Source organism: Pinus tabuliformis, chromosome Q (assembly GCF_031772625.1).
Source record: "Pinus tabuliformis cultivar Carrire ecotype Pingquan chromosome Q, CPIR1, whole genome shotgun sequence".
Taxonomy (NCBI): Eukaryota; Viridiplantae; Streptophyta; class Pinopsida; order Pinales; family Pinaceae; genus Pinus; species Pinus tabuliformis.
Window position 1 is genome coordinate 438,911,224 of NC_142296.1, and position 13,242 is coordinate 438,924,465.

The 13,242-nt window shown below is 38.1% G+C and overlaps 1 protein-coding gene across 3 annotated transcripts in view; it reads right to left on the reverse strand.

The window, feature by feature from the left end:
• The window catches only part of LOC149220101 (uncharacterized), a 492,965-nt gene that overhangs the window by 410,730 nt on the left and 68,993 nt on the right, over nt 1-13,242 (reverse strand). For all 3 annotated transcript variants that reach the window (XM_089382722.1, XM_089382723.1, XM_089382721.1), the window contains exon 2: nt 12,916-13,010. In XM_089382722.1, coding sequence (XP_089238848.1) covers nt 12,916-13,010 — 95 coding nt within the window. The remainder of the gene's footprint in view (nt 1-12,915; nt 13,011-13,242) is intronic.

Below are 13,242 nucleotides of genomic sequence, written 5' to 3' on the forward strand. Positions count from 1 at the left end.
GCGTGTCTTGGAATCTTGTGCAGGACACCCGGAAGTTCCAATGGGCCCTGAGTCATCCAATCCAAATTTTGGTCTGCAATGTTGTCCTCTTCGTTGTCCTCCTCCTCCTCTTCTGAATCTGATGATTCCTCATTTGAATTTGTTGGTTCCTCCTCTTCTTCTCTTCCTCCTTCATTTACTTCCCCTCCGCCTCCTCCACCGAAACTTGAACCCGAGAGTAATAGGTTGTCTTATTCTTCCTTTTGAAAGAGCAAGGGTTCCTCTTATTTTTCCACGGCTTTTGCCAACTCCTCAAGAGTGGCAAAGAGCGCTTCTTCGACAGATGTAACTACTATTCCTGTGGGATAGTCTTGTGCTTCTTTTGAGAGTATGGAAAAGCGTACACTCCCTGAATCAGTCCAATAGCTTTTGCAAATTGACGGGTGATAGGACAAGCAACCCAGATTTGATGGTACGGGATTTCACATTTAGGTAAGGGAAGTGAGAAATCACCAACTTCAGAATTACGAGTAAGGGAGGGGGAGTGAATGCTACTGCCTTGATCAGAAAATGGATGAGTGAGTTCAGTGGGACAATCAACCATAAACTACTAGCAGCCCTCCTAGCGCTAGAAATGTTGATGGTGCTGGATCCGCCAACATTCAGGGGATCTCCCTGATATGAGGTCCCAATTAGACCTCACACTATTTGGTGTAGGAGCCCCATTCGGTATGATGGCCCGATTGCCATATACTTAGATATTTTCCTCACCTCTTACTGTTAAGCACATGAGAGTGTTACACTGGTACCTTCGAAAATCAAGGTGAGTGTACCTAGTGAGTGTGAAATGTAACTGTGTCTCTTACTACAAAAGGGGGAAAAAGAGTGAGCCTCTAAGTGAGAGGTAATAGTACCACCCAGGAAGAGACACATGTTAACGAGGAAGGTTTGTCCAACATCCAGTGGAATAGTCCACAATGGATGCGGCAGTCGTTAAAGCCAAAGTAAAGGGGAAGATCTGTCAACCATCTAGTGCAATAGTCCACAATGGATGTGACGGCCGTTATAACCAATAAGCGAGGAAGGTCTATCTAGTATCCTGCGGAGTAGTCCACAAGGATGAGACAACAATGATAACCAATAGAGCACATTCCCAACAACGTAAGCACTAAACCAACCGAAATAGTTCAACTATCTTAGTACATGTGAAACAAACGTGAATTACAAATGCTTAAAGAATAGTCTTACAAACATCCACAAGTCATGCATGGAAACGTGCTGGCCTGAATAGCCTTCTGTACTAAACAAACACTCCAAGACACATATTTACATCATACATCACTAGCCCTAGTAGTGGGACATTAGAGCCACTCCTTTCTCCTCAAAGAACTGATTGAAACTCTCTATGCTTTGTGGGAGGAGCCAAGGTGAAAATTCCTTGTTCATACAATGAGGGGGGTATATATAACCAAGGGTGATGCTTGACCCTTATGACTCTTGGACTACCCTCATGTCTGTTCAAATTCCTATGACTTTTAAACTGACATGACTCTTCATATTCATGTGTGTCCATTGGACTTCCACTTTACATTACATTCGATTTATAATAGATATGGCCCATAATAGTGATGTGGACTTTGACAACTCATGACACAACTTGACATGACACTACTGACATGGACTAGCTTGTTGAGCTGGCAATGTCAAGACGTTGTTGTTGCTCAGTGATAGATGTGTTCTTGGATGTGATCTCTCTTCTCCTCCGCATAGCTTGATGATGCGGGGTATTCAATAATCTTTGGTCTTGAGAGGTGGTTGCATACATGTGTTCCTTTTTCTTGTTCTTGATGAGCTTCTTTTTCCTTCTAGTTGTGAGTGAGTTTTCTAGCATGCTCTCTCCTTCTTCATCGTCTTTCCATGATCTAACAGTGTACCTGTTCCTGCAATTCACTCATGACGGGATGACATCCTATCCAAAAACTCCCTAGTCTAATATGATGCATTGTTATCCATGGACTAGGCCCAGGACAGGTGATAGACTGGGAAAGAGGGCCCAATATGTGCAGTTCTAGGTGACATGGAGGGAGGTTGATCACTGAGGTTGCACAAAGCGCAACTCAGTCTTGGTTGAGGAACTCCTAAGCACAACCTTCACTGTCAGGAAAAATTGAGCAGAGGCCATTGGGAGACATGATTGCGTAGTTGAGACCATCAGTGGATGCTGCAAGGTAGGAGCCTAGGAGGAAATTTTGTACAACTTTTAGAGGCAAGGTAAGACTAGGCAGCAGAGGGACCTGGGAGGAAAAATCTGCGCAGTTCTTGGGATCAGTGGGTCCTGACTGAGGGAGGACACTAGGAGACATTTCTATGCAGTTATGGGAGGTAAGGCAGGCTTGGGTCTCTACACATTGTGGTGTTCCAATAGGAAGGGAGGAAGCTTGATGAGTGATATTGCGAAATCTGCAGTTTAGGTCAGGCTTGAAGAAGCTACTGCGCAATTTTGGGGAGGAAGGCAGTCTGCTCAGCTTTGGAATTGTGTAGTGCAACTACCCCGGGGGACAGTGACTATGCACTACGTAGTTCCAGGCAGCAGGGTTGCATCATTGAGGGTTGAGACTGCACAATGCACAATTCAGTCGGGATCCAGTGTATGAGAGTTGTTTGGTCGGGAGGATTTTTGGAAAAATGACTAAGTGCAGGAGGCAAGTGAAGTTGTGAGGAACTTGAAATTGTGATCACACACTTAGCATATTTCGATGACACGACAACATAGACCATCAAAACAACAAGACAAATCATTACCCTTTGTGAGACTATCTAGAACAAAAAGTGACAAGTGTGACACTTGAGATAGACCCTAGGACGACTGTGACAACACTTGTGCGACAATGCTTAAAACTTTGTGTATGAGTGCGATCGATGTTTACATAGCTAGGAAAACTCGAACACACAAATAAAAACTTTCAAACTCACCAGAAAAGGATCACAAGCGTGATAAAACACTCCAACATGTCAAAAGATGACAATTGATCAAACAAGCAAAAGGGTTAAAAAGACTCTAAGGAAGCTCATGAAATGAGCTCAAGTGCTTGCAACAATAAAGGGAAAGACCAAGGAAGGCTCCAAAATTTGATTGCAAGCCAAAATTTTGGAGGGTGTTGCAACCGCTACAACAGGCCTCTAGACTCCTTGTTCCAGATAATAGTATCGATCTATCCTTTGAGCAATCCTCCTCAAGCCCTAGAATCTAGCTTGGGGGTGATTGGATACAATAAAGTCTTTGGTGCAATCCATTCTAAGGTTGGGTGGAGAATCATAGTCCCAATCTCAATTTGTATACTAAATTTATAAGATAAGTGTTTATTCAAGCTCATGTACATTTAAATGTCATGCATATGCCTAGTTTGTTGATTTAATACCTATGCTAATGTTGAGAAATGTTGAATTCCTGTGTGAACGTATAATGCTAAATTCTTTGCAATTGCAGAGAAATGGGTAACTCCTGAATGATTGGTATGTTAATTCTTATTTATACTCCTTTAAATTGAATGTTACATGTTGGCCATAGTGTTGATAGCTTGTTTAGATTAACATCGAGAAATTCTAGTTTCTTGCATTGCTTGAAGGGTTTAAATCCATGTGTTGCTTGAGCATAAGTCCTAGTTCATAGTGTGTAAGTAATGAATATGGAAATATCTTATGGCCTAAGTTTTAAATGTTGTCTAAGTTTCATAAGCATCAGATATGGGAAATATCTGTTGATGATTAAATTATTGGCACTAGATGGAAATCTCTGTTGATTATTAGACTACTGACATTGAATGTTGTAAATATGGCCCTTGTGTATAAACTGTAGAAATAACTTGAAATTTGCAGCTGCTAATGAGTTAAGACTGAAAACAATAGACACAAATTTATTCTACTCAATCTGCAGAAGGGAAAACATACAATAGAAACACATGAAATCATTCAATCACAATGAACACAATTTTTTTGGGGAATCCAACTGGGAAAACCCCCTCCTTTGTTTGTATTATATCGGATGAGAATATAGATCTATTAAAATGACAGCCTCAATCCTTGAAGCTCAACTTACACTGCAATACCGATCTCTTTCTCCTAATTATACTCTGGAAAATACTTAGCCAAATCTAGGTGTCCTGCTCCTCCTATTTCCTTGTACAATTCCTAAGAAAACTAGCTCCTAAAGAATAGGAAAAGCTCCTATTTTCTTGCACAACTCCTAAGAAAAAATCCTCACCTGCTACATGCAACCACTGCACATTGTCTAGTATACAATAATAAATACAATTATGCCTTTCCCCCCACTCAAATATGAAATTCGAATTCCATGCATGACTAGGGCTATTTTTAGTAAACTAGCTAGTTAACTAAGAGATCAGTGAGTTAACAATAGTTACAACTACTCAATTTAACTCCTACTGACTCTATTCATGGCTAGAGCTCAGATAACTAAGTTTCACTAACTATAACTCCACTAGATTTCTAGATCTTAGCAATCAACTCATGCACAACTCTACTTCTTGCCCACAAACTCGAATTCACTGACTTAACTAAGTGACTTGGCCATGTCACTCCTGCTAACTGCAACTCAAGTCATCTTGCTAACGTGGAAATTCGAATTTATCCATTTGACAAAGGCACAATTCAAATGAAGCCTTTTCTTGCTACAATTAACACTCCCTCTTAGCAAGAAAAGGGTTCTTCACAACCCCAATCCTGCTCCTCTGTAGGAATGTACTGTAACACAACTAACACTCCCTCTCATTGTTGTTGTTTCTATTACAACAACTACAACTAAAAGCATCCAAAATACTGAATCAACTATGTCTCTAAGTTGCAACTGTCTCCTAAGTCTCAGGCTGCTACTAGCCCCTGCAGCTGTCACTCAAGATTTGAGTGCATCAACTGGCACTGATCCTTCTGCTACTAAATATTGTGGGCCCCTATAGTAAGGGTAATGATCCATGAGAAGAGTATACTGCATTTTATACTACTCTCCTATGGACCTTGCCCAATTCTTTGCAACTCTAGGACTAAGACTTTACATTGCCCCACCTCACTCCTAGAGGTATAGTTGCATACATGGAAAAATCTACCCTAGATTGTAGATATTTTTAACTTGAACACCAATTTTTTTTACTTTCCTAGTAGAACCATGCTTTAGATATGATTTTCCCTTATTGAACATCACATCATATCCATGATCTTCAAGTACAACTACAAAACTAGATTTTTCTTCAGGCCAGACACATACATTACATTCTTTAGGTGAAGATGAGAGCTTGACTCCCTCTTAAAGGTGACAATTCCAATACCTTTGGTACTATATCTCCCATAATCTCCAAGATTTATGGGTAATTGTAGGTCCTTCTCCTCTAGGCTGCTGAAGAACTCCTTATTTCCCGCATATGATATGAGGCACCAGAATCTAGGTACCATTCACTCCCTTTTATTGTGCTTGCAAAGCAAGCAATGAGATTGAAATCTAACTTGAATTTTGATGCGAGAGCATCATCTAATGCTACTGCTTTAGGTTCCTTACTAGAATTATTATGTGGACACTTGGTTGCATAGTGTCCATACTCAAGGAAGTGAAAGCATTTGATTTTACTAAGGTATTTCTTCTTGCCATGGTTCTAGCTAGATTATGCCTTGCCTTTGAAATTCTTTCCTTTTTCAAATAGAGCACAATATTATTCCTCATCAGATCTGGATGAGACTCCATCTCTAGTGTTTCTTCTAATCTCCTCCTACATTAGGTCAGACCAAAGTATCACCCAATTTGGGAGCTTATCTCTTCCATTAAATGAATCCTGATAGTTGTGGTAGGACTTTGGAAGACTAAGGAGCACAAGGTCACAAGCTCATATGGTGGCATAGTCTCTCCTACTCCTCCAAGTTCATCTCTAACCTGAGTGAATCTGGATAGGTAATGAACAATGGTTTCATTTTTCTGCATTCGAATGTTCCTGAGCTTATCTTTCAATGCCAATTTCATGGCATCACTACTACTTTTGAATAACTCTATGAGGATTTTCCACATTTCATAAGTAGTCTGCTTGCCATGCAAACTCAAAACCACATGGTCTCTTGCTCCCTCTAGGATAATCCCCATGTATTTTATCGTATCTTTCTTCCACTGAGCAAGTTGTTGTGCATCTAATGCTGTTGATTTTGGAATATCAATTTGTGTGTACTCCAATACTCCATTGTCATCTAACACAACTTCCATCTTGTCTTTCCAAGCTATGAAATTCGAAGTGCCATCCAATGCATAATCAAGCGTCAATCCATTGAAATACTTTGTTCCTGCAATGAATAAAATACCTACACCAAAAATATGCTATTCAAAATTTCTCTGAGAGAAGATTTGGAACCTGGTTTCTATGTAGTTTTCAAAAACTCTGATACCATGTAGAAATAAATTGAAATTTACAGCTGCAAATGAATTCAGACAGAAAACAATAGACACACATCTCTTTTACTCAATCTGCGGAAGGGAAAGCATACAATAGAAACACATGCAATCATTCAATCACAATGAACACATTTTTTACTAGGGAACCCAACTGGGAAAAACCCCTCCTCTGTTTTTATTATATCAGATGAGAATATAGATCTATTACAATGACTACTTCAATCCTTGAAGCTCAACCTGCACTAAAATACTGATATCTTCCTCTTAAGTCCACTCTGGAAAATACTTAGCAAAATCTAAGCCTCCTACTCCTATTTCCTTGCACAATTCCTGAGGAAATTAGCTCCTAAAGAATAGGAAAATCTCCTATTTGCTTGCGCAATTCCCAAGAGAAAAACCTCACTTGCTACATGAAAAAAATTTGCATTCTCTAGTATACAACAATAAATACCATTGTGCCTTTTCCCTCAACTCAACTAGGAAATTCAAATTCCATGCATGACTAGGGCTATTTTTAGTAAATTTACTAGTTAACTGAGAGACCGATGAGTTAACAATAGTTACAACTACTCAACTAAACTCCTACTGACTTTATTAATGACTAGAGCTCAGATAACTTAGTTTCACCAACTATAATTCCACTAGATTTCTAGATCTTAGCAATCAACTCATGCACAACTCTACTTCTTTGCCACAAAATCGAATTGATTGACTTAACTATGTGACTTGGTCATGTCACCCCTACTAACTGCAACTCAAGTCATCCTGCTGATGTGGAAATTTGAATTTCTCCATTCAACTAAGGCACAAGTCAAATGAAGCCTTTTCTTGCTACAAATTTAACATAAACAAAGAGTTGAGGAGGGACAACACTATATATATAGATAGATATATATATATATATGAATGCATATCTAGATGAATGTGTGCATAGGCCAGGTCAAGTCTCGATAAGCTCAAGGAATAGGCCGAAGGAGTGTTATATATATAATCATATACACATTATTTGGGACTAAAACTCTTAAGGTTCCAAAGGAAATAGGCCTCAAACCTCGACCCACCATATAGGCAAGTGTTATGACCAAGCACTAAGGTAGAGGCCCGAACTATTATAACTATGCATATAATTTCGAGAAGGGCTAGGCCTAAGCCATGGTGCCATAAAATTAAGTGCTATAATCGAGTTCCAAGAAGGGAAAGGGCTTAAAGATGAGCCGATGACTTAAACTATGAATCAAGGATGGAGAATTAACATGGAATGAACTAGAGGGTATGTGTTCTATCATATATGTTGGAGTGTTTTGACGTTTCATTTTCATTGATGCATGGGTTCGTAATTGAATCTTTTACATCAAACACGTGGAGGCACCAGATTCATCAGATGACCCCAAACATCGTATAACAAAGAAATTTAGTTTTGCGAGAAGTAAGCCCTTTGGTGAGACCCCAAGGCCACATAGATCAGTGACATGGATAGGATGTGTCATGGTGCTCACATGGCACCCCAATTCGAATCTTTGGTGGGTCCAAAGGGGCTAAAGGCAAGTGACATGTGGCACTCCTAGGGTAGGACACGTGGATAGGTTGATGTCAGCATGGCGTCCCACCAACTAACATCATGCTAGGGCCTAAAAGGTTTGAAAACACGAAGGGGATCGACATATGCGAGAAAACGACAAAAATATCCACAACATTTGTTGGGAAATATCCAGGGAGATGATAGGTAGATAGAATTTGGGAGGGAGATTATCTTTGGCAAGTGACAACAAGGTTGTCTTTCGGGAGTGCTAAGCCACTAGTGAGAATGGTGAGATGTGCATAGGGTGTTGACTAACGTTGACAGAGGCTGACAGATGAATAATTGTCTAGTAATTGATGGGTTGGTTGACACCTCAAGGCTAAATGGCATGGCTGGGACAACCAACAGTGATGGGTAGGTCTGCCACACATAATTGAGTTGATGACATGGAATATAGTTATACAACCACGTGGGTACCACATGGTAGGTCAAGATGATGTGAAAGAGTCTACTCGACCTGACTTCAAGTGGTCATAACTCTCAATCAGATCCATTGGAAGTATCGATGAGATGCGATGGAGTTTTGAAAATTTTGAAAAAGAGCGAAAATTTAGACCCTATATCCATAACCATATATTGGATATTGATCAACATATTAACATGCTTCCTTTCATCTTCATTAAGGCCTATGGGTGGTAAAGGGGTATGCTACAGAGTGGTATCAGAGGAAACGTTTCAACACTGGACCTTTGGAGACCAAATGAGGCCCTAGAGTAGTGTGATAGGTGTTAAAAACCTTATTGTTGTGTGGATTGACTGTATGTGTTGTTTGATGTGGTTCTATTGTGATTTATGCATGTATCATGGTACTGATGATTATTGATATTAATGTACTAACATGAAGTGTATTTTTTCAGCTAGCCCCACACCAGCCGACTCTCAATAACAAGCCAAGGTCATTATTAAGTTACGCATTTGAATTTTGTTTATTCTAAAAATTATGTGTGTGGATGATAACACATAGGGAGATACTAAGGTTAGAAGAGATGAGGAACAAAATGGTGCAATACAACATTGACAGGTCATAACATGGATATGAAGAGGAAGAATCAGTGAGGAAGAGATGAGAGATAAGTTTTCCTTATTCGATGGACACATTAAGAAGCTTAAGGGCTTAAATAAGGAGTTGCAAGGCCGATAATGAAAGAATTGTCAGGGCATAAGAGAGGCAAGCAAAAGTGAATGAAGTCATGTTGCTAATCCTCTCATACTTATAGAGGCAAAAACAACATGAGTTGGGAGCTAGCCATCGAGGTAGGAAGAGTTCCACAGAACAAGAAGAAAAGAATAATGGAGCCGATGAGATCAGATTCAAAAAAAGACACAGGTTTCCAAGTGAGGACACCATAAGAGGAGGTATTCAATTAGATACCCTAGAAAAGAGAAAAAATTGTGATAGGCAGTGATCTAGTGATTCTCGTAGGCATCATCAAAATCATCAAAATCACCATGACAAAGGGAAGGATAAGGAGAATCCACAACTATTTGGATAATATGAAGGAAAAGGTAGCTAAAAACCTCAAGAAGTCATGCACTTTGAAATACTTCTTCATTCCCAATAACCATGTTTTTGACTCTTCAACCTTCATGAATTCTCCATTAGAGGTATGAGATTCTTCATTCTTAAATTCTCCCAACATTAAGTTTTTCTCATTCCTCATTTTCCAGTCATGTCTCTTAGTTGCAACACTAAACAATTGCCCATGACTGACTGTTCTTCTCTCTATAGTGGAATTCCTTCTCTCATTATATCTTCACTTTCTTGCACATTCCTCTTCTTGTATTTTCTACCTTCTATGCCATTAGTTTCTAATTCACGCTTCAAAAGTCCATATGGGATCTGCTTTGGTTTATGTTTTCCTAGGTCACTGGAACATAGATCATGTTTCTTCTACATTGCAGATTTGATAGGCTCTATAATATCATTGCATTTACTTCTTCCTACTTCTCTTGAGCTCTAACTATATTTTCATTGTCAACCTTAGAACTCCTCAACTCAACCCTTAAAATTCTAAGGGTATCCATCCAATCAAGGGAGTCTTCCTCTCTCCTTTTCCCAACTAAGCCTCCTTCCTGAAAATGACAAGATTTATCAGTGCCATATTACAACATTCTATTGCTCATTCCTTTATTTCCCTATTGTTCCTCAATCTCATCTTATGTGTTATCATATACATATGACTACTAGCTAATTCAAAATGAAATTAGACATAATTATCCATCACCTTAGCGTGTTTGCAATAATCACGTTGATATGGAGCTAACTAAGACATCAAATATTAGGTTAGTATGTTAGTTAGAGAACATAATAACATATAAGAATTTTTTTATATCATTAGTCACAACAGTTAACATTCCAAACCCAACACACATATATGTAGGACTTTAACCAATGATTAGTCTAAATATTATTCTCTGATATTCACCCATGCATACATCATCCAGGCCAAAGGTATTTTCAAGTACGCCCCATTTCACTTCTACCCGAGCTCAGGGCTACACACACATAATCTTGGTCATGGCCCCTTCTAAAATATCACCCTTTTCGAATTTCGATTGAGAGCCTAGAGCCACAAGATACAAAACATATAAAGCCACATTTTTATTAGCAAATGGACATAGGTGAGACCACTCTGAGTTGTCATTCTTTGAGTTTATGGCTTAAAGGCCTTAGGTCAAAAGGGCGTTGATGGCAAGCGATTATCAATAAAGAGGGAAAGCACCCCAAAACACTAGAAAATAATTGTTTCCAAGACAGAAAAGTGGACAAGGCCCAACATCGATTTCATACATCATTCATAACTTAGCTAGGGAAATACTCTTGTCTACTCATAGCATATTGGACTACTAATATACTCATTTAAGCAACCATGCTTAATCATGTAGCTAACATTGTAGCTTAAACAATGGTAACACCATAGAGATCTATGAAACTAGCATAACCATGAGAACATACAAGGAAGCATTCATGATAAGAATACAAGAGCATCAACATTCCTCAATTACTAGTGTTAATCCACGCAATTTCATATCACATATTAGACATTATTAATTATCCGTGGCACAAGTATATACATGAGTAAATACACTTATCTGATTAACTTGAATAGCTTGTGATTGAGGGGGGGACTTCAACTCTCCACCCAACATTAGGCCAGCTACACCGCAATCTTTCTTGAAACTCACCACCGAAGAGCTAGATTTGGATTATGAGGAGTAAATTGCTCTAGGGAATTTCACACCAAGATCAATTCAGCTAGACCAAAGATGGAGTGCATTGTCCAAGTCATTTGTCAATTGCCTCATGTAGTAAGCACCATGGTGATTCTTTTTCCTATCTAAAGTCAATTCCAGGGATCCATTCAAGGCTTAATGAAGTTTTGCTCGTTCTAGGAGAATGATCTCACTATAAGGGTGGTTTATCAACTAGATTTTCAAGCAAATAACTGTAGGAGTATAGATCCCACTATCCAGGTGGTTTATCAACTTACTTGGAAAGCACTTAAGTGATTTATCAACTCAACCCATTTCAACAAGCACTCGAGTGTCTCAGTTTTCCAAGTGGTTTGTCATCCTTCCAAAAATCACCATAGTGTTTTATCATCTCATTCAATAAGCTCTAAGTGGTTTATTAGCTCTCTAAAAAGTACTTAGAGGTTTATTATCTTACTCAGAAAGCACTAAGTGAGTCAGTGTCTCCATCGAGTCTTCACTTACCCATCAGACATCGAAAAGAAACCAATGGCCACACCAAATTTATAGAGAATGACATCCCATTATGGGGAATTGGCTCATATCCTTCTCTTCTCTTCTCTTATGTGCTACACTCACTCATTGCTCCTCTTCTCACACCTTTGCATACTCTGCTCCTGCGTTCTCATTCTCTCTTCCTATCTCCACTGCTTACTCCCTTGTGTTTGCTTTTGCATGTCGGTTGTTCTCCCAACACATCCCATGAGAACAAGGATAACATGAGCCTCATCCTTTACTCATGTGGCCCATACACAACTTCAATGCCTGTTGAGCAAACCGTTAATTCGTCAAGGAGATAGATGGGGAAAAATAAAGGAAGTGAGTTTGGTTTTGGGTTTAAACACATCAGAAGCAACTCCTCCTCCTCAAACCTTTGAATCTGTGTCCACTCCTGCAACTTAGCCATATTTGCATTTTTACATTTATTTACATAAACAAATATACATGATGACATTTACATGGGGGGTAGCAAAAAAGGCTATTACAAACTATGCATTGCTATATCCTGTCTCACTATAATTTCATAACCTACTAAATTAACCATTCAAAAATTCATTATTTTAAAATCATTTTTTAACTTTGACGATTTAGAAAAAGAAAGAAAGACATACTCCAAGGAAATTTAGTCCCATCAACTTCTATAAAGATCAATAATAAAATGGTAATATAAATTTATAATAACTATGAAAATAAATTTTAATTAAAGAAAAAAATGAATAGTTTTGAAAAAACTTTGGTTATGGTTTACAAAATCATTTGAACCAATTTAGGTCAAAGAGAGAGCTTTATCCACTAGGTAAAAGCTATAGTCCTTGGTGGTAGTAGGGGATCATAAAATGTTATAAATATAAGTATGCACTTAAGGAAAAAGTGTATGTGAGCTTACTACAAGTTACCAAATTTGAAAAAACTTCAAATGAATTATAAAGAGCCAATCATATCTTTGTAAATGAACTTTGAAATGAAATATATAAGATAAAAGCATAAATTTGTATATGATTGTTATTTTTTTATTTTTATTTTTATTTTTAAAATCATAAAAATTAGTTACATAATTAAAAATAAGTTTAAATTTTTTATTATATATTCACCAAATTATTATACATATATATGCAAATTTTTCTTATTAACCCAGATCATCGCATATTGAAGATATGCTTACCTGTAGTTTTTGACCACGATATAAAAATACACCACCATAAACCAAAGCTACGAGAGTATAAACCAATAGTAACTGAGTGACTGGTGCATCAACCCCTGCACATGAAACACTTTAGTCAAGTTATAAAATAAATACAATAGTATTATTAATGTTATGTTATTTAATATTAAGGGAAAAGTCATTGAGGCTCTGTAAACGACTAAATCATGTTCATTCCTATGAAGAACGAAAGGTTAATTTCTATGAACAATGGAAGTTTAATATTTAACAAAGGAGATGAATTTTTAATAACAGTTTCTATGATATGATGGTTTCTCATGATGCATT